Raw genomic sequence first — 22,909 nt, 5'->3', positions numbered from 1 at the left:
AAGTCAGAAAGAGAAAAACAAATACAGTATGCTAACACATATATATGGAATCTAAGGAAAAAAAAAAGGTCATGAAGAACCTAGTGGCAAGATGGGAATAAAGACACAGATCTACTAAAGAATGGATTTGAGGATATGGGGAGGGGGAGGGGTAAGATGTGACAGGGTGAGAGAGTGTCATGGACATATATACACTACCAAATGTAAAATAGCTAGCTAGTGGGAAGCAGCCGCATAGCACAGGGAGATCGGCTCGGTGCTTTGTGACCACCTAGAGGGGTGGGATAGGGAGGGTGGGAGGGAGGGAGATGCAAGAGGGAAGAGATACGGGAACATATGTATATGTATAACTGATTCACTTTGTTTTAAAGCAGAAACTAACACACCATTGTAAAGCAATTATACTTCAATAAAGATGCTAAAAAAAACCCAAACAAACATAAAAAAACAAGACCCGTATATATGCTGTCTACAAGAGACCCACTTCAGACCTAGGGACACATACAGACTGAAAGTGAGGGGATGGAAAAAGATATTCCATGCATATGGAAATCAAAAGAAAGCTGGAGTAGCAATTCTCATATCAGACAAAATAGACTATAAAACAAAGATTGTTACAAGAGACAAAGAAGGACATTACATAATGATAAAGGGATCAATCCAAGAAGAAGATATAACAATTGTAAATATTTATGCACCCAACATAGGAGCACCTCAATACATAAGGCAAATACTAACAGCCATAAAAGGGGAAATCGACAGTAACACAATCATAGTAGGGGACTTTAACACCCCACTTTCACCAATGGACAGATCATCCAAAATGAAAATAAATAAGGAAACACAAGCTTTAAATAATACATTAAACAAGATAGACTTAATTGATATTTATAGGACATTCCATCCAAAAACAACAGAATACACATTCTTCTCAAGTGCTCATGGAACATTCTCCAGGATACAGCATATCTTGGGTCACAAATCAAGCCTCAGTAAATTTAAGAAAATTGAAATCGTATCAAGTATCTTTTCCGACCACAATGCTATGAGACTAGATATCAATTACAGGAAAAAATCTGTAAAAAATACAAACACATGGAGGCTAAACAATACACTACTTAATAACCAAGAGATCAATGAAGAAATCAAAGAGGAAATCAAAAAACACCTAGAAACAAATGACAATGAAAACACGATGACCCAAAACCTATGGGATGCAGCAAAAGTAGTTCTAAGAGGGAAGTTTATAGCAATACAATCCTACCTCAAGAAACAAGAAACATCTCAAATAAACAACCTAACCTTACACCTAAAGCAATTAGAGAAAGAAGAACAAAAAACCTCAAAGTTAGCAGAAGGAAGGAAATCATAAAGATCAGATCAGAAATAAATGAAAAAGAAATGAAGGAAACAATAGCAAAGATCAATAAAACTAAAAGCTGGTTCTTTGAGAAGATAAATGAAATAGATAAACCATTAGCCAGACTCATCAAGAAAAAAAGGGAGAGGACTCAAACCAATAGAATTAGCAATGAAAAAGGAGAAGTAACAACGGACACTGCAGAAATACAAAGGATCATGAGAGATTACTACAATCAACTATATGCCAATAAAATGGACAACCTGGAAGAAACGGACAAATTGTTAGAAATGCACAACCTTCCGAGACTGAACCAGGAAGAAATAGAAAATATGAACAGACCAATCACAAGCACTGAAATAGAAACTGTGATTAAAAATCTTCTAACAAACAAAAGCCCAGGACCAGATGGCTTCACAGGCGAATTCTGTCAAACATTTAGAGAAGAGGTAACACCTATACTTCTCAAACTCTTCCAAAATATAGCAGAGGGAGGAACACGCCCAAACTCATTCTACGAGGCCACCATCACCCTGATACCAAAACCAGACAAAGATGTCACAAAGAAAGAAAACTACAGGCCAATATCACTGATGAACAGAAATGCAAAAATCCTCAACAAAATACTAGCAAACAGAATCCAACAGCACATTAAAAGGATCATACACCATGATCAAGTGGGGTTTATCCCAGGAATGCAAGGATTCTTCAATATACGCAAATCAATCAACGTGATACACCATATTAACAAATTGAAGGAGAAAAACCATATGATCATATCAATAGATGCAGAGAAAGCTTTTGACAAAATTCAACACCCATTTATGATAAAAGCCCTGCAGAAAGTAGGCATAGAGGGAACTTTCCTCAACATAATAAAGGCCATATATGACAAACCCACAGCCAACATCGTCCTCAATGGTGAAACACTGAAACCATTTCCACTAAGATCAGGAACAAGACAAGGTTGCCCACTCTCACCACTATTATTCAACATAGTTTTGGAAGTTTTAGCCAGTTTCTTCAGAGAAGAAAAAGAAATAAAAGGAATCCAAATCAGAAAAAAAGAAGTAAAGCTGTTACTGTTTGCAGATGATATGATATTATACATAGAGAATCCTAAAGATGCTACCAGAAAACTACTAGAGCTAATCAATGAATTTGGTAAAATAGCAGGATACAAAATTAATGCACAGAAATCTCTTGCATTCCTATACACTAATGATGAAAAATCTGAAAGTGAAATTAAGAAAACACTCCCATTTACCATTGCAACAAAAAGAATAAAATATCTAGGAATAAACCTACCTAAGGAGACAAAAGACCTGTATGCAGAAAATTATAGGACACTGATGAAAGAAATTAAAGATGATACAAATAGATGGAGAGATATACCATGTTCTTGGATTGGAAGAATCAACATTGTGAAAATGACTATACTACCCAAAGCAATCTACAGATTCAATGCAATCCCTATCAAACTACCACTGGCGTTTCTTACAGAACTAGAACAAAAAATTTCACAATTTGTATGGAAACACAAAAGACCCCAAATAGCCAAAGCAATCTTGAGAACGAAAAACAGAGCTGGAGGAATCAGGCTCCTTACCTTCAGACTATACTACAAAGCTACAGTAATCAAGACAGTATGGTACTGGCACAAAAACAGAAATATAGATCAATGGAACAGGATAGAAAGCCCAGAGATAAACCCACGCACATATGGTCACCTTATCTTTGATAAAGGAGGCAAGAATATATAGTGGAGAAAAGACAGCATCTTCAATAAGTGGTGCTGGGAAAACTGGACAGCTACATGTAAAAGAATGAAATTAGAACCCTCCCTAACACCATACACAAAAATAAACTCAAAATGAATTAAAGACCTAAATGTAAGGTCAGACACTGTCAAACTCTTAGAGGAAAACATAGGCAGAACACTCTATGACATAAATCACAGCAAGATCCTTTTTGACCCACCTCCTAGAGAAATGGAAATAAAAACAAAAATAAACAAATGGGACCTAATGAAACTTAAAAGCTTTTGCACAGCAAAGGAAACCATAAACAAGACGAAAAGACCACCCTCAGATGGGAGAAAATATTTGCAAACGAATCAACAGACAAAGGATTAATCTCCAAAATTTACAAGCAGCTCATGCAGCTCAATATCAAAAAAACAAACAACCCAATCCAAAAATTGGTAAAAGTCCTAAATAGACATTTCTCCTAAGAAGATATACGGATTGCCAAGAAACACATGAAAGAATGCTCAAAATCATTAATCATTAGAGAAGTGCAAATCAAAACTACAATGAGATATCATCTCACACCAGTCAGAATTGCCATCAACAAAAAATCTACAAACAATAAATGCTGGAGAGGGTGTGGAGAAAAGGGAACCCTCTTGCACTGTTGGTGGGAATGTAAATTGATACAGCCACTATGGAGAACAGTATGGAGGTTCCTTAAAAAGCTAAAAATAGAGCTACCATATGATCCAGCAATCCCACTACTGGGCATATACCCTGAGAAAACCATAATTCAAAAAGAGTCATGTACCAAAATGTTCATTGCAGCTCTAATTACAATAGCCAGGACATGGAAGCAACCTAAGGGTCCATCGACAGATGAATGGATAAAGAAGATGTGGCACATATATACAATGGAATACTACTCAGCCCTAAAAAGAAACGAAACTGAGTTATTTGTAGTGAGGTGGATGGACCTAGAGACTGTCATACAGAGTGAAGTAAGTCAGAAAGAGAAAAACAAATACCGTATGCTGACACACATATATGGAATAAAAAAAAAAAGTTCTGAAGAACCTAGGGGCAAGATGGGAATAAAGACACAGACCTACTAGAGAATGGACTTGAGGATACGGGGAGGGGGAAGGGTAAGCTGGAACAAAGTGAGAGAGTGGCATGGACATATATACACTACCAAAGGTAAAATAGATAGCTAATGGGAAGCAGCCGCATAGCACAGGGAGATCAGCTTGGTGCTTTGTGACCACCTAGAGGGGTGGGATAGGGAGGGTGGGAGGGAGGGAGATGCAAGAGGGAAGAGATATGGGGACATATGTATATGTATAACTGATTCACTTTGTTATAAAGCAGAGACTAACACACCATTGTGAAGCAATTATACTCCAATACGGATGTTAAAAAAAAATCTGGGGACAATTAAAAAATGGGCAGAAAATCTGAATAGACATTTTTCCAAAGAAGACATACAGCTGGCCAACAGGCACATGAAAACATCCTCAACACCACTAATCATCAGGGAAAAGAAAATCAAAACCACAATGAGATATCACCCTTATACCTGTCAGAATGGCAATTATCAAAAAGAGAACAAATAACAAATGCTGGGGAAGATGTGGAGAAAAGGGAACCCTCACACACTGTTGGTGGGAATGTAAATTGGAACAGCCACTATGGAAAACAGTATGGAGGTTCTTCAAAAAACTGAAAATGGAACTACCATGCGACCCAGCAATTCCACTCCTGGGTATTTATGCAAAGAAAATAAAAACACTAATTAGAAAAGATATATGAACCCCTATGTTCATTTCAGTATTATCTACAATAGCCAATATATGGAAGCAGCCTAAGTGCCCATCAATAGATAAATGGATGGAGAAGATGTGGTACACACACACACACACGAAAACCTGATCTCATCACTTTATAAGGAGGCAGTGAAGCACGGGGTAAAGTACAGGGACTTTGGAGGCAGGCGTACCTGAAATTCAGCCTTGATGTTGTCACTTACTATAATGTGGAGTTTGCTAACTGATTCTCAAGTTTTTTCTACTATAAAATGAGGATTAATTAAAATAAGATATAATTAGTGCTGGTACAGATTGGACAATAAATAAACATTAGTTGTGATTTCTGTTTTCTCTCCCTCTCCCTGTGGTTTCACTTCACTTGTGAAAGAAATACTGTAAAGACTTGGCCAGTGTCCCAGTTGGAAGCCAAACTGGCCCTGCAGAAACCTGAAGAGAGGAGAAGATCTCATTCACAGTTTATAATCCGTCTTAATGGTTTCTGCTTCTCCCTGTCAGGAGGGTCATTCCATTTAACACAGGTTTTCCCCCTGATATTAAAGTCCCACTTTCTCTTAATCTTGCTCCTCAAAACACTGCAAAAAATATGGACCTCAGCTCTGTATCACAACCTCTGAAAGAGAATCATCCTAGAGTCACTTCTAAGCTTCCTTTTCTCCAGGGAATAAGAAAGAAAAATGTTAGATAACTAGAAAATGCCAACATGCACAAACATGAAGAGGAAGGTTGAAAAAGAAAGAAATGAAAAAAAGTACTCCTAGAGATAGGATTTTCTCCTTCTCTGCAGCAATGGGTGACAGGCCTTTGTCACTGTCATGAGCATGAAAGAAAGCTCAAAATCATTAATCATTAGAGAAATGCAAATCAAAACTACAATGAGATATCATCTCACACCAGTCAGAATTGTCATCAACAAAAAATCTACAAACAATAAATGCTGGAGAGGGTGTGGAGAAAAGGGAACTGTTAACCAGAAGGGCCCAGTCAGACACACCCAAGCCATCTGCCCCTCAGCCAGAGCTGGGAGGGCCGGTGGGCAGTCTCTGAGAGCCTGATGGAAACTTGGAGGGGAGATCTAGAGAACAGACTAGCTGGAGAGAGTTGGAAAAGCAGAGACAGGTGTCTAGAGAGGGAGAAAGGAGCAAGGTGGAGGTTAATGGAGTCAAGATCTGTGACATCTCCTCCATGGCCACTGTGTGCAGAGTCCTGGTGTGATCTAAACACAGGTGGTCACTGAGGAACCCAGGGATGTTTATCTCTGATGGATGCCAACAGAGTCAGGGTCAGCTTTCACTGGAGAAGTGAACACATTTACCGACCTTCTGCATTGACTTCGGCATACCCTGCTGATGACATTGGCTATGCTGATCTCAGGCCCAGAGGAGGGATCAATAGGCATAGAGTGAGGGTGCAGTGAGTTCTGCTGCAAACCAGCTGCTCATTTATAGGGTAGGGAGTATGGGCTCCTTGCACACACACACACACACACACACACACACTCAGGCAGGCATGAGCTTCTACCTGGTTACTGTTGGGAGCCAAGCGTAATAAGGCCAACTATCTCATCTTGAAGTCTTACCATTTTAACTGGACCCCTGGTCTCACAAGGGTATGAGACTATGTCCATGGTAAGTGGCCTGGAAGGTCTAGAATGGTCTCAGGGTTTCCCAGGAAAGTTCTGTTCCGGTTATAAGACGAGCTGATATTTAAGGGGCCCTGGCAAGTGTCATTATCCTGTGTCCTTAGCTTCAAATCTTGGAGCCCTTTAACTCTTGACCACCTATTTCGCAATTTTATTTTGAATTAATTTTTTAGTTAGGGTTTCTTATGACTTAGATATCATTCCTTGTGCCCCCAATTCAATATTTTTTCATATCATTATACTATGTTCAACACAACAATAAATATTGGCTGAACACACAAATGAAGCAGTCACCTTATTAAATGCTGCCGATAGGGTGATAGACAGTCAAAAGTGCTCCCTGGTGGAGCACACATATTTGATAACATGCTCCCCTCCAAACCTCCATCCTCTACCTTTTCATTATCACAATTCTATTCTTCAAATCTCAAATAACCTTCTTCCCCTTAATTCACCCACTGTTCTCCCCAAATCCTGCCTGATACTGAATTAGATTATGCATAACTCCAAGAACTTCTCTCACTCCTTCAATCCTCTGCAGCACCGGTCTCCAACATTTTTGGCACCAGGGACCGGTTTTGTGGAAGACAATTTTTCCATGGACTGGGGTGGGGGATGGTTTTGGGATGATTCAAGCGCATTACATTTATTGTGCACTTTATTTCTATTATTATTACATTGTAATATATAATGAAATAATTATACAACTCACCATAATGTTGACAGGAGGCGGCGCTCAGGCAGTAATGCAAATGATGCAGAGCTGCTGTAAATACAGATGGAGCTTTGCTCGCTCGCCCGCCGCTCGCCTCCTGCTGTGCGGCCTGGTTCCTAACAGGCCACGGACCAGTACCGGTCTGTGGCCCGGGTGTTGGGGACCCCTGCTCTGCAGCTCCTCTTACTACTTTTGGAGCACTTGGATTCCTATAAAGTTGAAGTTTATGCTGCTTGTGCCCTGACTCATTCTAATTGTGTAGGATGGTTTCACCCCCAGCTTCACCCTATAACATATATCTCAAGCACCATCTCCAAGTGTGGGTCTTGGGGAAATCTAATACAATTGGAGTATTTTTGTAACATAAATGAGTTTGGAGGAAAGTTCAATGTTTAAGCATAACGCACAAAAGTTAAGCTTCAGGAAACTGACCTCTGCAGTAAAGATTTTTGATGATCCTTCAGATATCTACTCAGAAACGTCTGAAAAAAAGTGAACTTGTCAAGCTCTTTTAAAGCACCTATTTCTACATCATTCATTGGCATGCTAAGAAGGAAGCTCATTGGTCTCCTCACTTCCTTATCACAACTGGTCCATAGTATTTATTGACACAATTCCAACCCAAACATGATGTGCAATTCAAATGTGGGTGGAAAAATAATTATACCAAAAATGAGCAGTCCAAAAGTGGTATAACTTCAAGAGTCATTAGGACAAAGAGTATATCTATCGATGTTATGTGTTAAGTCTCTATATATTTCCATTTATTTAGATTTTCCCTAGTGACAGTCCATAAATTTACATGCATCTTTCCATGAAGGATTGCCCTATTTCATTATGGTTATTCCCAAGTACTTTTACATTTTGGATATTATTTAAAATGGTCTTAAAATTTATTTTTCTATTTTGTTTGCTGGAATATAGAAATGCAATTTGATCTTTGCATATTGATTTTGTATCTAGTAAACTTGTTAAATTCTATTAATTTAAATAAATTATCTCTGCCTTCTTTTAGTTTTTCTATGAAGATAATCATGCCATCCCTAAATACAGTTTTCCTTTTTCATTGCTAGTTCTTATACCATTTATCTACTTCCCTTGCTTTATTGTACTGTCTAGGATTGTCAATACAATCTTGAATAAAAGTAGGGATAATGGTTACCCTAGGTTTGTTTATAATCTAAAAGTAATTTTAATGTTTCACTATTAAGGATGATGCTTGCAGAGATTTGGTATATGATCACTTTAATAGCTTAAGGAAGTACATATCTATTCCTGGTTGGCTGAGATTTTTTTTTTTAATATTATAAACAGGTGTGAATTTTCAGTAAAATCGATGCCTTTCCTGCATCTACTAAGATTATCATGTGGTTTTTCTTCATTTGTCTGTTAATGTAGTGATTTATATTAATTCATTTTCTTATGTTAAATAAACTTTGAATGTACTGGGACAGACTCAATTTTGTTCATGATATAAGGTATTATCTTTTTAACACATTGTAGGAGACAATTCTGTTTAGGAATTTTGCAACTCTGTTCATGAGTGAGATTAGATTATTTTGTCTTTGTCAAGTTTTGGTTTCAAAGTTATTTAAAAAGTTGAGGTCTTCCCTTTTTTGTTTGTTATATTCACTAGTTTATTTTTTAGATTCCACGTGTAAGTAATATCACAGAGTATATATTTTTCTCTGTCTAACTTATTTCGCTTAGCATAATACACTTCAAGTCCATCCATGTTGTTGCAAATAGCAAAATTTCATTTTTTTTATGCCTGAGTAGTATTCTACTGTTTTTAAATATACCATATCTTCTTTATTCATTCATCTGTTGATGGACACTTAGGTTGCTTTCCTATCTTGGTTATTGTAAATAATGCTGCTATAAACATTGAGATGCATCTATCTTTTTGAATTAGTGTTTTCTTTTTCTTTCGGACATATATCCCAGAGTGGAATTGCTGAGTCATTTGGTAGCTCTATTTTCATTTTTTTTTTGAGGTCTTTCCTTCTTTTCTAGTATACAGGCATACCTCCATAATATTGCGTGTTCCATTCCAGACTACCACAATAAAGCGAATATTGCAATAAAGCAAGTCACACAAATTTTTTGTTTCCCAGTGCATATAAAAGTTATGTTTACACTATTCTGTAGTCTATTAAGTGTGCAATAACATTATGTCTAAAATACAGTGTACATATTCAATTAAATAAACTTTATTGCTAAAAAACGCTAACCATCATCTGAGTCTTCAGAGAGTCATGGTAGTAACATCAAAGATCACTGACCACAGATCACCATAACAAATATAATACTAACTAAATATTGCAAGGATTACCATAATGTGACACAGAGACACAAAGTAAGCAAATGCTATTGGAAAAAATGTGCAGATAGACTTGCTCAATGCAGAGTTACCACAAACTTTCAATTTATAAAAATCGCAATATCAATTGGGAGATTGGGATTGACACATATACACTACTATACATAAAATAGCTAGCTAATGAGAACCTACTGTATAGCACAGGAAACTCTACTCAGTGCTCTGTGGTGACCTAGATGGGAAGGGAATCTAAAAAAGAGTGGATACCAGGCACCCTAGAGCCCGTGCTCTGCAAGAGAAAGCCACTGCAATGAAAAGCCTGTGCACTGCAACGAAGAGTAGCCCCTGCTCACCACAACTAGAGAAAGCCCACACACAGCAACAAAGACCCAACCTAGCCAAAAATAAATAAAATTAATTAATTAAAAAAAATTTTGGTGCTACACTGGTATGATTAGATAAATATTTAAAGTGGATCTTATAAAATGTGATGGCTTATTTTCTTTCTTATAAGCTTGTTTTATTCCTACATTAAAAACAGCCTTCTTTAAAAAGAAAAACAGAGTGGATATATGTGTATGTATAACTGTTTCACTTTGCTGTACAGCTGAAACTAACACAACATTGTAAAGCAACTATACTCCAATAAAAATTAATTAAAAATCGCAGTATCTGTGAAGCACAATAAAACAAGGAATACCTCCATCTAAAATTAGAATTTTTTGTTGTTGTTGGCAGTATTTGCCTTAAAAGCATATGTCTGGCTCTTTATAGAGAAAAAATTTTAACTACTGATTTAAATTCGAGCATATAGGTGTGTTCAAGTTTTCTATTTTTTCCTCTGTCAGTTTTGGAAAATAATATTTTTCTAGTGATTTTCCATTCATCTAAGTTAGCAGATTTAATGTCATAAATTTTTCCATAGTATTCTCTTAGAATTTTAAAGACTTGTATTAGTTTTCTATTGCTGTGTAACAAACTACCACAAGTTCAGTGGCTTAAAGTAAAACAAACTTATTATCCTTACAATTTCCTTGGGTCAGGAGCCTGGGTATGATTAGCTGAGTCTTCTGCTCAGGACCTCACCAGGCTGAAATCAAGGTGTCAACCAGGCTATGATTCTCATCTGTGGTTCAGGGTCCTCTTCCATGCTCACTGGTTATTAGAAAAATCCATTTCTTTGAAGTTGTACTACTGAGGTACCTGTCTACTTACTAGCCATCAGCCAGGTACTGCTCTCAGCTCCTAGAGGCTGCCCACGGTTCCTTGACACATGGCCCCATAGGTGGTTCACAGCATGAATGTTTGCTCTCTGCCCCACCATCTGGAGCATTTGTTTTGACTTCCAACTATCTCTAGTCTGCTATGATGTAGTTTTATATGAGATAAACTTTATACCTTGACTTTCATTGTTGAGAAGAGAGCTTTCAGTCTAATTGTGATTCCTTTGAAAAGACCCTCTCTTTTTATTTAGGTGGCTATTGTTCTTTTTTCTTTGTCTTTCATTTTCAGAAGTTTTAATGGTGTGACCAGGTGTGTTTTTCTTTTTATAAATATATTTTGGGGGTACTTAGGACCTCTGTAATCTGTGGACTGATGTCGTTTTTTTTTTTTTTTTTTTTGACTTTGGAAAATTCTTGGCTATTTTCTCTTCAAATTATTGTCATTGCTGTAACCATTCTTTCTTTCATCTTCTTTATGACATATCTCCCACTTTACCAGTTCTGTAAACACACATTAAATGTTCCTGTATCTTGGCCCAGAAAGTCTTCACAGAATTTTTAGTGCTTTAATGCATTCAAGAAGATCTTTTAAAATAAGTGTCCAGCTTTTGATTGTTCTTAGTGAGATAGTTGTTCCAAATTACCTAGTCCATCTGCATTAGAAGCAGAGGAAAATTTTATAATTCAGTCTGCAACATCTGTAATCATGTGCTCCTTTCATTCTTAGTATAGTTTGTTTGTTTATTTTTGGTCAGTCACAAATTATCAATCCCTTCTAACTCTATTAATTTAATCAAGCTTTGGATTGGTTGAACAAATCATATGCATTTTCTCCTGCTTTCCTGTGTAATCTATTAATCTGTGATTAAATTGGTAGTTTACTACATTTTAACTTTTTTTTCTAATAAAAGAAAGTGCTGCTCTAGCTACATCCTACAAAATTGTATGTAGATCCATCACTATTTTGGGGTTTGTGAAATTTTCTATTTTTTATCATAATTGGCTCTTTTGTTAAAAACTAGACACAAGATATCAGGTAAAAGGAACTGAGGTAGATAGGCCTTTAGTGGGGGGTTTATGTTGATCTTGTTAGGTGTTAGGTGGTGTTTAATGTTTGCTGTAGCTGTGGTGTCAGAGGCTAATATTTCCTCTGCTGTCCTTGTTTTTGTCTCCTCTGTTGTCTTTTTGTTTCCTTAGAGACGCCTTCCTAAATAGGGACTGAGGGTCACAGGTCTTTCAGCTGTAATCCTTGAAATCCTCCAGCCCTACTGAGGTGGTGGTAAGGTGTGGGGGGATTCTATGTTCCTATGATTAGATCTCAGTCTTCTAGTGAGCCTGTGTCCTTGGGCTGTGACTTTCACAAGTGCTTCTCAGATTTTCTTTTTCTTGGATCCTTCCCCAGGTTGGTTAGGTTCTCATATGATAGATTTCCATGAAAATAGTCTGTTAAGGAGAACAGAGCTCTCTGGGCTTATTTCAGAATGGTTATTTTCTTTTCCCACTGCTGAAGTATAAGAGGATTTTTTTTCTGATCTTTATCATGAGAATCTGGTGGGGATGCTGGAGATAAAACTCACGGAACTATGAAGACTTCCCTAAGGGTGAGCCTCCAGGAGTTTTTTTCTATGAAGCTAGTCCATGCTCAGTCTTCAGTAACTAGTCAATTTTCCTTTAAGTGTTCTGACCAGGCTCTAGCTGCAGCTTCTGTTCCTAAGGAAGCTGTGATTCTCTGTGTTCACCTGTCTTCCAGTTTTTGGGGTGGTGGTTTGCCCTGTGACTTCAATTTGCTGATGGATCTAAGAAGTGTTGTTGATTTTCAGTTTGTTCATTTTTTTTTTCTTTTTCACTGATGAGGGTGGAAGTGACAAGTTCCAAGCCCTATACTCTTTCCATGTTAGACTAGACTTATAATTCATTCTTTGCTTTGCAGGAAAAAAGAATTATGTTTCTTAATTTCCAAACATATGTGTTTCTTTCCAGTTACCTTTTTGATACTGATTTCTAAGTGAACCACATTATGATTGTAATAGAGCGCTGCAGTGCACAGCACTTAGCACTCGGCCATTGCTGTGCACCGTTACCCCTCAACCCATTACCAGGCAATGGTTACCGGGTGGGACGGTTAGAGCAGCGTTGGAGACAGGAAAGTAAACACACTCACTCACTCTCTTCCTGCCTTCCTCTATCCTACTAAGACACTCATATTAGTTGAACCCAACCAGAGCCTAGAAGGTAATGAAGCCCATTGAGGCAGTCAACAAAGGTTTTTCTACCAGGACCCAGATCAGGTGGAGAAGGTGTATATTTAGTTCTAGAGGGGCAAAAAAAAAATCCAGCATACATGAAAGGTAGAGAAGACCCTTCAGGATGGGTGGAGTATACGGGTGGGGAAATATAAGCATTGATAAAAGAAGGAGATTGGTAAAGGGGATGAGAAAAGTGTCAAAATTCTAGGGAGTATTTCCATAAGAGGTTACATGGCTTCCACAGGTTGCACTAAATGGCATTTGTAAGAGTCCCACTGCAAACAAGCAGAAGTGATGAAGGGTAAGACTGAGCTAGGCAAGAATGTGAGATTGGTGGGAACAAGGAAAGGATGGATGTTGGGTGGATGAAGTTTGGTTGGAAGTAACTAACAGAGGAAAAGGGCAGAATTTAAGTAGGAGTCCACACTAGCGATAGACAGAAGGGCATGATTGAATAGGAAATTCCTATAACTTGAAAAAACTTGGGGGGATGGATGGGGGTAAGCTCAAATAGAGACAAACACAGAGGTTTTAGGGAAGGTTTTATTACAAGTACTTACATAGCCTGTTACCATGGCAGTGCCAGCAGAAATCCTGCCCACAGTCCAGCAGTAAATGACTTTGCAGATAGAATTCTGTGTTCTAAATTTTCCTTGGTTTCCTCCTCTCTCTTCACTCCCCAGATCAATAACTCTCGTCTTTATGATTCTGCCCTTTTAATACCTCATCTCTAGATCAGGAATACTCAACCTTGGCGTTATTGACATCTTGGGCCACACAATTCTTTATTTTAGGGGCTGTCCTGTGTATTGTAGAATGTTCAGCAGCATCTTTGGCCTCTACCTACTAGATGCCAGCAGCATACTCTTTCTCCAGTAGTGACAAGCAAAAAATGTCTTCAGATAATGCTAAATACCCCTGGGGGGAAAATCATCCCCACTTAGAACCCCTGCTCTAGACTTTCGGTAATGGAATAGTGGTGCAGAAGAAAGAAGGTAGAGGTGGCAGTAGAGTCTCAGGAAATAGAGTATATTATAGGTAAAGCAAGAGATAGGAAGGGATCTTCATGAAAAAAAAAGGATACATTTAAACTGCACAAACTGCATCCAGGCTGGTGACAAAATTTACAAGTGGAAGCAAATAAATGTGCAAATAGGTCAAAGTGCACTTTTTATATTCTTGTACAATGCAGATGTCACTCAAACCTTCCCTGACCCTAGGAGATTTTGACCTATAGCTCCCACCCCCAGTTTACAACCTGGGGAAGTGGGTGCTCTCCTCAGACTTTGTTCTTGCTTTTGCCCTTCCTCCTCCCCATCAATAATCCACATGTATTTGGCATACAGCTCCTCCTCTTGCTACCTCTGAGAAGTAATCCTATTAATCAGTTCTTATATGGGGGTACAAATTTCATGGGGAATGTTGAGGCCACCATACAGGGATGGTGTCACACACCTTATGGCATATTTCTCCCACTCATTGCCTTTTTCCTATCTTCCACACATCCTTTTGTTTCCCTGGTGGCTCTCAGTCTGCTCCTTTCCCAATCCTAAGTCTCCTACCAATTGACTTTGCCCTGGAAAGAACTGCTCTGGGAAGAATGGACTGGTCATCCTCTTCACCGACTTTCTCTAGAGGACCATACCACCTTTCCCCAAATTTTGGAATACACTTCTCCATTTCATTACACTTGCCCCTCCAATCATGAAAATGAATAACTAAGAGAAGTTTGAAAGGATCAATCTACGGTGGAAGTGAAATCAGATAGATGAGCATTATTAGACATCAACAGGATCTTCCAGGTCTGATACTAGTAGAAAGGAAGCCACGAGTATGCTTTCCTGGAGACTGTCAGCTAGTGAATCTCCTACCTGTGTGGGCTGAGGGAGGGGAAGTCAGGGGAAGTAGCTGCCCCGCCAGGAGTCTTCCCACTAGACAGACTCTGCCTGGAAAAGGCTGCTCCTCCCAAGGGCCCTCACCACGGCCCCTTTCATTTCTTTATTTCGAAAACTGTAGATGATGGGGTTGCACATGGGGGCGATGAGGGTGTAGAGGAGAGAGAAAGGCTTGTCTTTGTCAGGACCGTGTGTGCTGCGGGGGTTCATGTAAGAGAACATGGCTGAGGTGTAGAGAAAAATGACCACAGTCAGATGGGAGGCACAAGTAGAGAAGGTCTTCCTCCAACCAGAGGAGGAGGATCTGCCCAGGATGGAGGCCAGGATGCGGGCATAAGAGATGACAATGAGCACCATGGGGCTGAGCAGCACCACGATGGCATCGGCAAAGATGACTCTCAGACTAAACTGGGGGTCTCCACAAGAGAGGGTGATCACTATGGGGGCCTCACAGAAGAAGTTTTCTATGTGGTTGTCTCTGCAGAAGGGATTCCGGAATGACATATACTCAAGAAAGATGCCGTTGATCAGCCCGAAGAACCAGGCAGTACTCACCAGCCTCACACAGACCTGCTGGCTCATGATCTGGGCATAGCTAAGTGGGTGGCAGATAGCAACATAACGGTCATAGGCCATGAAAGCCAAGAGGATGCACTGAGCCACACCCACACAGAAGACCAAGTACATCTGGGTCACGCAAGAGACAAAGGAGACAATATGGTTCTTCACCATCAGGTGGATCAGCATCTGTGGGATGGTGGTGGTGATGAAGCAGACATCCAGGAAGGACAGGTGGCCGAGGAAGAAGTACATAGGGCTGTTGAGCCTGGGGTCTGTCCAGGTGATGAAGATGATGAGGCCATTCATGGCCATGGCAAGGCTGTAGAGGGCTAGGAAGAGGACAAAGAGCAATGCCCGAGTGGAAGGGGAGCTCTGCTCAAAGCCCACGAGGATAAACTCTGTCACTATGCTCTCATTCCTTGTGTCTACCATCTGGGGCCTGCTTGAGAAAAGAGGACAGATAAAGCACAGATAAGATAGTTGTGTATAGGTTTTACCCACTTGTATAAAAATAGATTAAGGGAAAATGCATGAAAAAGATGGGAATTTCAGTAAACTCGATGCGAGTCAGCAGTGTCATGGGCACTGAAAATGTAATACTATTGTAGGCAGCAATAATGGAACCATATATGAAACAAGGGAGACTCTATTGTTCTTTGTGTGAATCAGGCTGTACCTGAAATACTGTATCCTCTTCTGACCTCTATTTTAAATGATTATCCACCAAAGGGATTATGTTCAGAGACAGAAAAGATGGTGAATGATCTAGGAACCACGTGACAAACTTTTAAAGGAAACTTTAAAGGGAAGACTTAGGGAAACTCTGAGAGGTCCCTTTAAATGTAGATAGGTTTTTCATGTAGAAGAGAGAATTTACTCTTTCTGTGTAACCTCAATGAGTAGGACTCAAGCCAGAGAGTAGAAATATTAGAGAAGAAAACGACTGTTATTTCTAATTACAATTTTTTTTGTTCTTTTAACTATAAAACTAATGCTTGCTCATTGTAGAACATCTGGAAAATACCAAAAAGCAAAAGCAAAATAAATAAATAAAAAGAATCAACCAGAGGGAAACCACATCTATACTTTAGTTCATGTCTTTTCAGTAGTTTCTTTTTTTCTATGTTTATATATTAAAATCTTTTAAGACCAACACAAAGCCTGAGTAGAACCTTCCAGAGCAACTTAAGTGAGGGGGAGAAGTATATTTTCAAGAAGAAATGCAGTATTTACAGTTGATTCCAGGTTGGGGGATGCAATACAAGTCGAATAGGGAGAAACTAAAAAAGGATAAGAATTCATTCTTCATTTGAATGGGGGAACTGGGAACAATTGCACTCCGCTTCACTTTACAGTCAAAAATGTTTTATTCATTTAATAAATGAAAGCCTACTGTATTCAGACATTGAGCTAGGTGCCAAGGATATTCAATCATGCATGAGAACTTCCTCACTGACCTCATGGAGATTATACTATATCTTAAGACATTAGGTCAAGGGGTAAGAGTATAGATAATCCATATAAAATACGGATAATATTAACCAAAAAGCACACATTTATAAGTAGATATATTTCAAACTTCATTGCCTCCATACAGGGAATATACCTTTTTGAAGGGTCATGGAACACTTGCAACATATTATTGGTATATTAGAGTATAAAAAACTCTTAAACGAATTCCAAAGATCCAAAACAGTTCAGACCATATTCACTACACTAAAACTAGGTACTGAAATCCTTAAATTTCCATATAGAGGCGACTTTTTAAAATTCTATTTATTTTCTCCCCTTGATGAGAGAAAAAGAGCACAGGTGTCAGCTTGTGTATGGGGATTTCCTTAGGAATATTGTTTATCATCACACTGCACACTTTAAATATCATAGATTTTTTTCAATTATACCTCAATGAAGATGAAAAAAACCCTGTCAAATCCAAGTGGGAAAAAAAAGGAATGTTTTTTGCTTATTATTTTTTTACTTCAAGAAAAGAAGTAAACTCTTACTGAATATTTAAATTAAAAAGAATTTTTTTTTTGGCTTCATTGGGTCTTTGTTGCTGCGCATGGGCTTTTCTCTAGCTGTGGCAAGTGGGGGCTACTCTTCGCTGCCCTGCATGGGCTTCTCATTGCGGTGGCTTCTCTTGTTGCGGAGCACGGGCTCTAGGCGTGCGGGCTTCAGTAGTTGCAGCACACAGGCTCAGTAGTTGTGGCATGCAGGCTCTAGGACGTGCGGGCTTCAGTAGTTGTAGTGCGGCGGCTCAGTATCTGTGGCTCACGGCTCTAGCACACAGGCTCAGCAGCTGTGGCACACAGGCTTAGTTGTTCTGCAGCAAGTGGGATCTTTCCGGACCAGGGATTGAACCCATGTCCCCTGCATTGGCAGGCAGATTCTTAACCACTGCACCACCAGGGAAGTCCTGAATATTTAAATTTGGAATGTATTGCTTTGATAAATTGTAGATAACATTCTTTTGATCAGCAGGGCTGCCAGGAGTGTTGTACCATTGTGCACTGTACAAAGGCTCCTGAAGGGAAGAGTGGATGCTGAAGTCCAGCCTTTGCTCAACTTACCATGCTGTGCACCCTGGTGAGGGGCTGTGTGAATTCAGAGGAAGTGGTGCCTGTCTTCTAATCCTTCCCTGAGAGGGAGTGACTTTTTTAAATTAACCCAAATGTACCAGATATGTTAGGTAGGAAGATCTGGCCATGTGAATATTTAAATTTCACCACTGAATTTTTTTCGTGCCACTTGTTTTTCTGTTTATTAAACTTATACCAGTTGCTTTTCCTTTTTAAGTGCCTGGTGTTATACATGTTCAATTAAGATCAAGCAGATGTTTTAGAAGGATTGTCTAACTAATTCAGAAGGGATTTTGTGACAACAATAAAACTAGACATGATTATGAAAAACACCCCACCTACTTGAAAATTGGAAAAGAAAAAGTCCTCTGAAAACAACTCTTAGATCAAACAGGAAATCAAAACAGTAATTGCAGACAATCTAAAAAATGATAATAAAAGGTAGCATATATTAATAAATATATACACAGATATTTGTTAAAGGAAAAGTTAATAGCCTGAAATACTTGTATTAAGAAAAAGAAATAGAGATAAATGAAATGAAATAAAATGAAACGAAATGAAATAGCTCAAGAGATTAGAAGCAAATAAACAAAATTAACATAAGGAAGACCAGAAAGGGAATATATGGAAAGATCAAAGGAGAAATTATTGAATACCAAAACAGAAAAAAATAGAGTTAATAAATAAATTCAGGAATTGGTCCTTTGAAAAAACCAATAAAATAGACAAACTATTATTTATGTAATAACAACAACAAAAATGAGATGGGAGGAAGAAAGCATAAATATACAAATTATAAACAGAAAAGTTGAAATAATAACAGCCACAAAGGAAATAAAAATAATTATGCAACAATACTTTGCTAAACACTATGACAATCTGTTTGAAAGCCTGGAAGAAAAGATAACTTTCTAGGTAAATGTCAATCACTAAAATTCATTAAAGAAAATACAGAAACCAAATTAAATTAACATCCTGAATGAAACGCAGCAGTTCTGAACTTTGGCTTCACATTATAGTCACTTGAAGAAAATGTCCCCATGCCCAGGCTGCATACCAGACATAATTAAAACAGAATGTACTGAGAGGGACTCAGGCCTCAGTGTTTTTAAAAGCTTCCCAGGTGATTCCAATGTTGTAGCCAAGTTTGAGAACTACTATTGATAAAATAGAGAAAGTTGACAAAGAGCTATGCCCCAAATAGCTCCAGGCCCTGATAGCTCCCTAAGTGAGTTGTTTCTAATCTTGCAGCAATCAGATATATGTGAAGGCTACTGAAACTGTTTACAAGGACAGAAAAAATAATGGCTCCCTGGTTACTTTTACAAAGTCATCAAACCATTGATACCAAAACCTGAAAAAAATACACAAAAGAAAATTGTAACTAAGATAATTTATTAATAATGATGAAATAGGCAAAGTTAACTATTAGTAAATGGAATTAATCAGTGCATTCAAAGAATACTGCACCATGACCAAGTGAAATCCATTCCAATGATTTAAGGATCTGCTTATATTAGGAATTTTAGTACTGTAACTACCATAGTAATATGTCAAAGGTGAGAAAATTCTGATCAATGAGATATTAAGGCATTTGATAAAATTCAGTAGTGACACCTGATTTTTAAAATTTCTTAGTATTATAAAATAGTACTTTAAAGAGGATTCCATGTCATAATTTTAAAATTTATCTAAAGTAAAATAATTGATATGTACTATGTGTTATGTCTTGTTTGTTCTGATGTGTTATAGGTAGTAAGTTTTTAAAGTTTCAAAACCATACATGGAGAAGGTAGTCTTTCTTTTATCCTCATTTTACAAATACACAGAAAAGGTCAGTAGTTTGCCCAATGTCACACAGGGAGTAAGTAGTGAAGCTTGAATTCAAATCTGAGGAGTCTGATTACACAAGCTGCACTGTCAACTATCCCCACAGCTTCAGGCTTTTGGATGCCCTACAATTACTAGCCAAAGCATTCGACAAATGAATTAAAGGAGTAGTAAGTTGGTACGTGTTTAACAGATGGCTCCAATAGGGTCACCTGATTTGTAGCATTTGCCAATCTCCATGGTATAAATACTCCCACTATGACCTATTTCACTAGAAATGTGATACCACTAAACGTGGAGTTAGGAAGGGATGCACATTAGGTCACTATTGTATGGTTTTCCAACCATATAGACACAATAGATGTAAATATATAACCTTGAGAACATAGATAATAGTAAAATGTAGTGAAAAACTTAGGAAGTGATGAATTTTGAGCATTACCTTTGTTTTATATTTAGTAGTTAATTAAAATTTGTTTATAATGTCTGTGTTTAACAACCAGTTCTTGAAATTCCTCAAAATTTAACACTTGGTTCTTCAGAGCTGGTACCAAATGGGTTCGGCATACCACCGGAATGAAAAGGAATGGGCAGAATTATTTGCAGAAGGTATTTTAGGATTAGGGTGAATTTCTTCCTCTCTCTTTATGTTTCTGCCACAACCTATAGGGAGGCCAGATTTTCTACTTAGGAGGGAATAGAATAATGTTACAGAAAACACTTATGACCCCACTGTTCATCTTTGCTCTAGAAATAACTTAAATATCCCTCAATTGGGCACTGGTTATATATATTATGGTACAAACATAAAATGCGAAAATCTTACCTCATTCTGCTGCTATAGCTGGAAATGGAAGTCATGTCTTACCTCATTCTGTTGCTATAGCTGGAAATGGTCTGTTTGTCATCAAGTCACTTCAACAGGTAAGAAAGATAGTCTCATGGAGGCTGCGGATGAGCTGGCCCAGGGAGGACATCTGACGTTGGGGTCCTCTCTGGAAGAGATGGTACCCCGTTAGCTTATATCCCTTACATGAAATTTCTCAAATCATTACAGATGAATGTCTACTCAGATAAAATTTCTTTACTCATTTACAGCAATTTACAGCTTACAAATCATATTCACATATATTATCCCATTTAACTCTTACAAAAACCTATGAAGTAGATACTATCTCTATTTTACAGATGAGGAAAACTGAAGCTCAGAGAGCTAAAGTAACTTGCCCAAGGTCATACAGCTAGTAAATGAAAGTAATGAGATTTAGACCAGGCCTTTTAAGTTCTTAGACTACCTTTTCCACCAGATACCAAGGTGCCTAGGGCAGAGATGTCACTACCTCCTGTACGTTATACAATTGATTAATGTCCCATTTCAGTCAGGAATACACACACACTATGCACACCCACATATGTTATAATCCATATTTCATTATAGTTATAGGCTTCATTCTTTGAAATTAGTCCCTAATATTATGAGGGGGGAATTCCCTTTGAGATTTGGGTATAGTGATTAACCATTTTAGCCTTTTTTCCTTAGGCTAAACATTCACAGGCCCTTTTACCATGCCTTGCTATCCTTATTTCCTCATTACCTTTAAAGTTTCCAGAAATAAGGAAAGAAACAACTAAAGAAGACATGATTGGAGGCATGGAGGAAAGTATAAGAACTAAAGAAGTGCATAAACTTTGTATTAAAAAAATACAATGTATATGATACCCTTGGCCAACCGGCTGATCAGATCATCCTTGAAAAAGATGGCCAACTGGCTGATCAGATCATCCTTGAAAAAGAATATATTATGGAGGGCGTTAAATCAGAAGAACACTGAAAAGAAAGATTTAAGAGGTTAAGAAGGAACATTCTGGGAGATACCCCTATTCAAATATGGTGACCAGCTCTTCTCCAACTCTTGCAAGACAGAACAATAGGAAATGGAGGTAAGTACAACAAGAGTATTAGGTTAGACTAAAGGAATATTTTACTGATTTTAATGAGGAATTTGAAAGCATCAAAGTGACTGACCAAGGAGTAATGAGAGATCTTTTCTGTGGTCTTTGCAAAAAAGACAGATTCCAGTGCATCAGGTCTCATTTCGGGTCAAAATGGTGCAAAAGCAGAGTGGACTGGAGCCTGTGCTTCCTTCTGTGTTTGCTTCTGTATTTAATAGCATCAAGATTCAGCCACTGAGGGTGGGAGGGAGACGCAAGAGGGAGGAGATATGGGGATATATGTATATGTATAGCTGATTCACTTTGTTATAAAGCAGAAACTAACACACCATTGTAAAGCAATTATACTCCAATAAAGATGCTAAAAAAAAAAAAGATACAGCCACTAATTTAAGTGGGACACGGAGTGATCTCTTTCACTTCTCCGTCACTCATCTCCATACCCAATTAGCATTTCGTTCTCTCATTTCAACCTCCTCTACCTGTTTTATGCACCCTACACTCCATTTACTATTTACCATACACAAACCCATTTATTTATTCATTCAGTTTTTATTTGGTGCCTACCATGCACACACTCCACTCCTTGACTCCACACTTTTACACATACTGGTCGTTTTCTATGTAATGCCCTTCACCCCTATTGGCATCTGGTGAATTCTTTCTCATCTTTTGTGATGCAAATCATACACTGCCTCCGCAGCGAAGCCTTCCCCAAACCTATCATCTCCTCCCCACCTTTCTTTTAGTGAAAAATCACTTAATTTTTTTAGAAGTAAGCTTTTTTGATCCCATTAGTTGCTCTTTCAGCCACAATTGTTGTGAACAGTTTATACAAGGGTCCCAAAATAATCAGAAGAATTAAATTAGCTTTATAACAGACAATTCTGGCAATAGACCGATACTGAGATATTTAACAATTTTATCATGGATTAGCTAAGAAATAAATACCAAATATAACTGAGAGAAATAATCAATACAAAATAAAACTGAAAATGGGTA

The 22,909-nt window shown here is 38.1% G+C and overlaps 1 protein-coding gene across 1 annotated transcript; it reads right to left on the bottom strand.

Moving 5' to 3' along the window:
* Positions 1-15,017: 15,017 nt before the first annotated feature.
* On the bottom strand, positions 15,018-15,974 carry LOC103001397 (olfactory receptor 10AD1). Its single transcript, XM_007179786.2, has one exon. The coding sequence runs from the start codon at positions 15,972-15,974 to the stop codon at positions 15,018-15,020; it is 957 nt and encodes a 318-aa protein (XP_007179848.2).
* Positions 15,975-22,909: the final 6,935 nt, after the last annotated feature.

The sequence above is a fragment of the Balaenoptera acutorostrata genome, chromosome 11, assembly GCF_949987535.1.
Source record: "Balaenoptera acutorostrata chromosome 11, mBalAcu1.1, whole genome shotgun sequence".
In the NCBI taxonomy this organism is placed as follows: Eukaryota; Metazoa; Chordata; class Mammalia; order Artiodactyla; family Balaenopteridae; genus Balaenoptera; species Balaenoptera acutorostrata.
Note: the sequence above shows the minus strand (reverse complement) of the source record. Positions and strands in the feature narration are given on the sequence as shown.

What these genes read in the sequence shown, in the direction of transcription:
- LOC103001397 (XM_007179786.2), bottom strand. Translation starts at nt 15,974, where the DNA reads ATGGTAGACACAAGGAATGAGAGCATAGTGACAGAGTTTATCCTCGTG.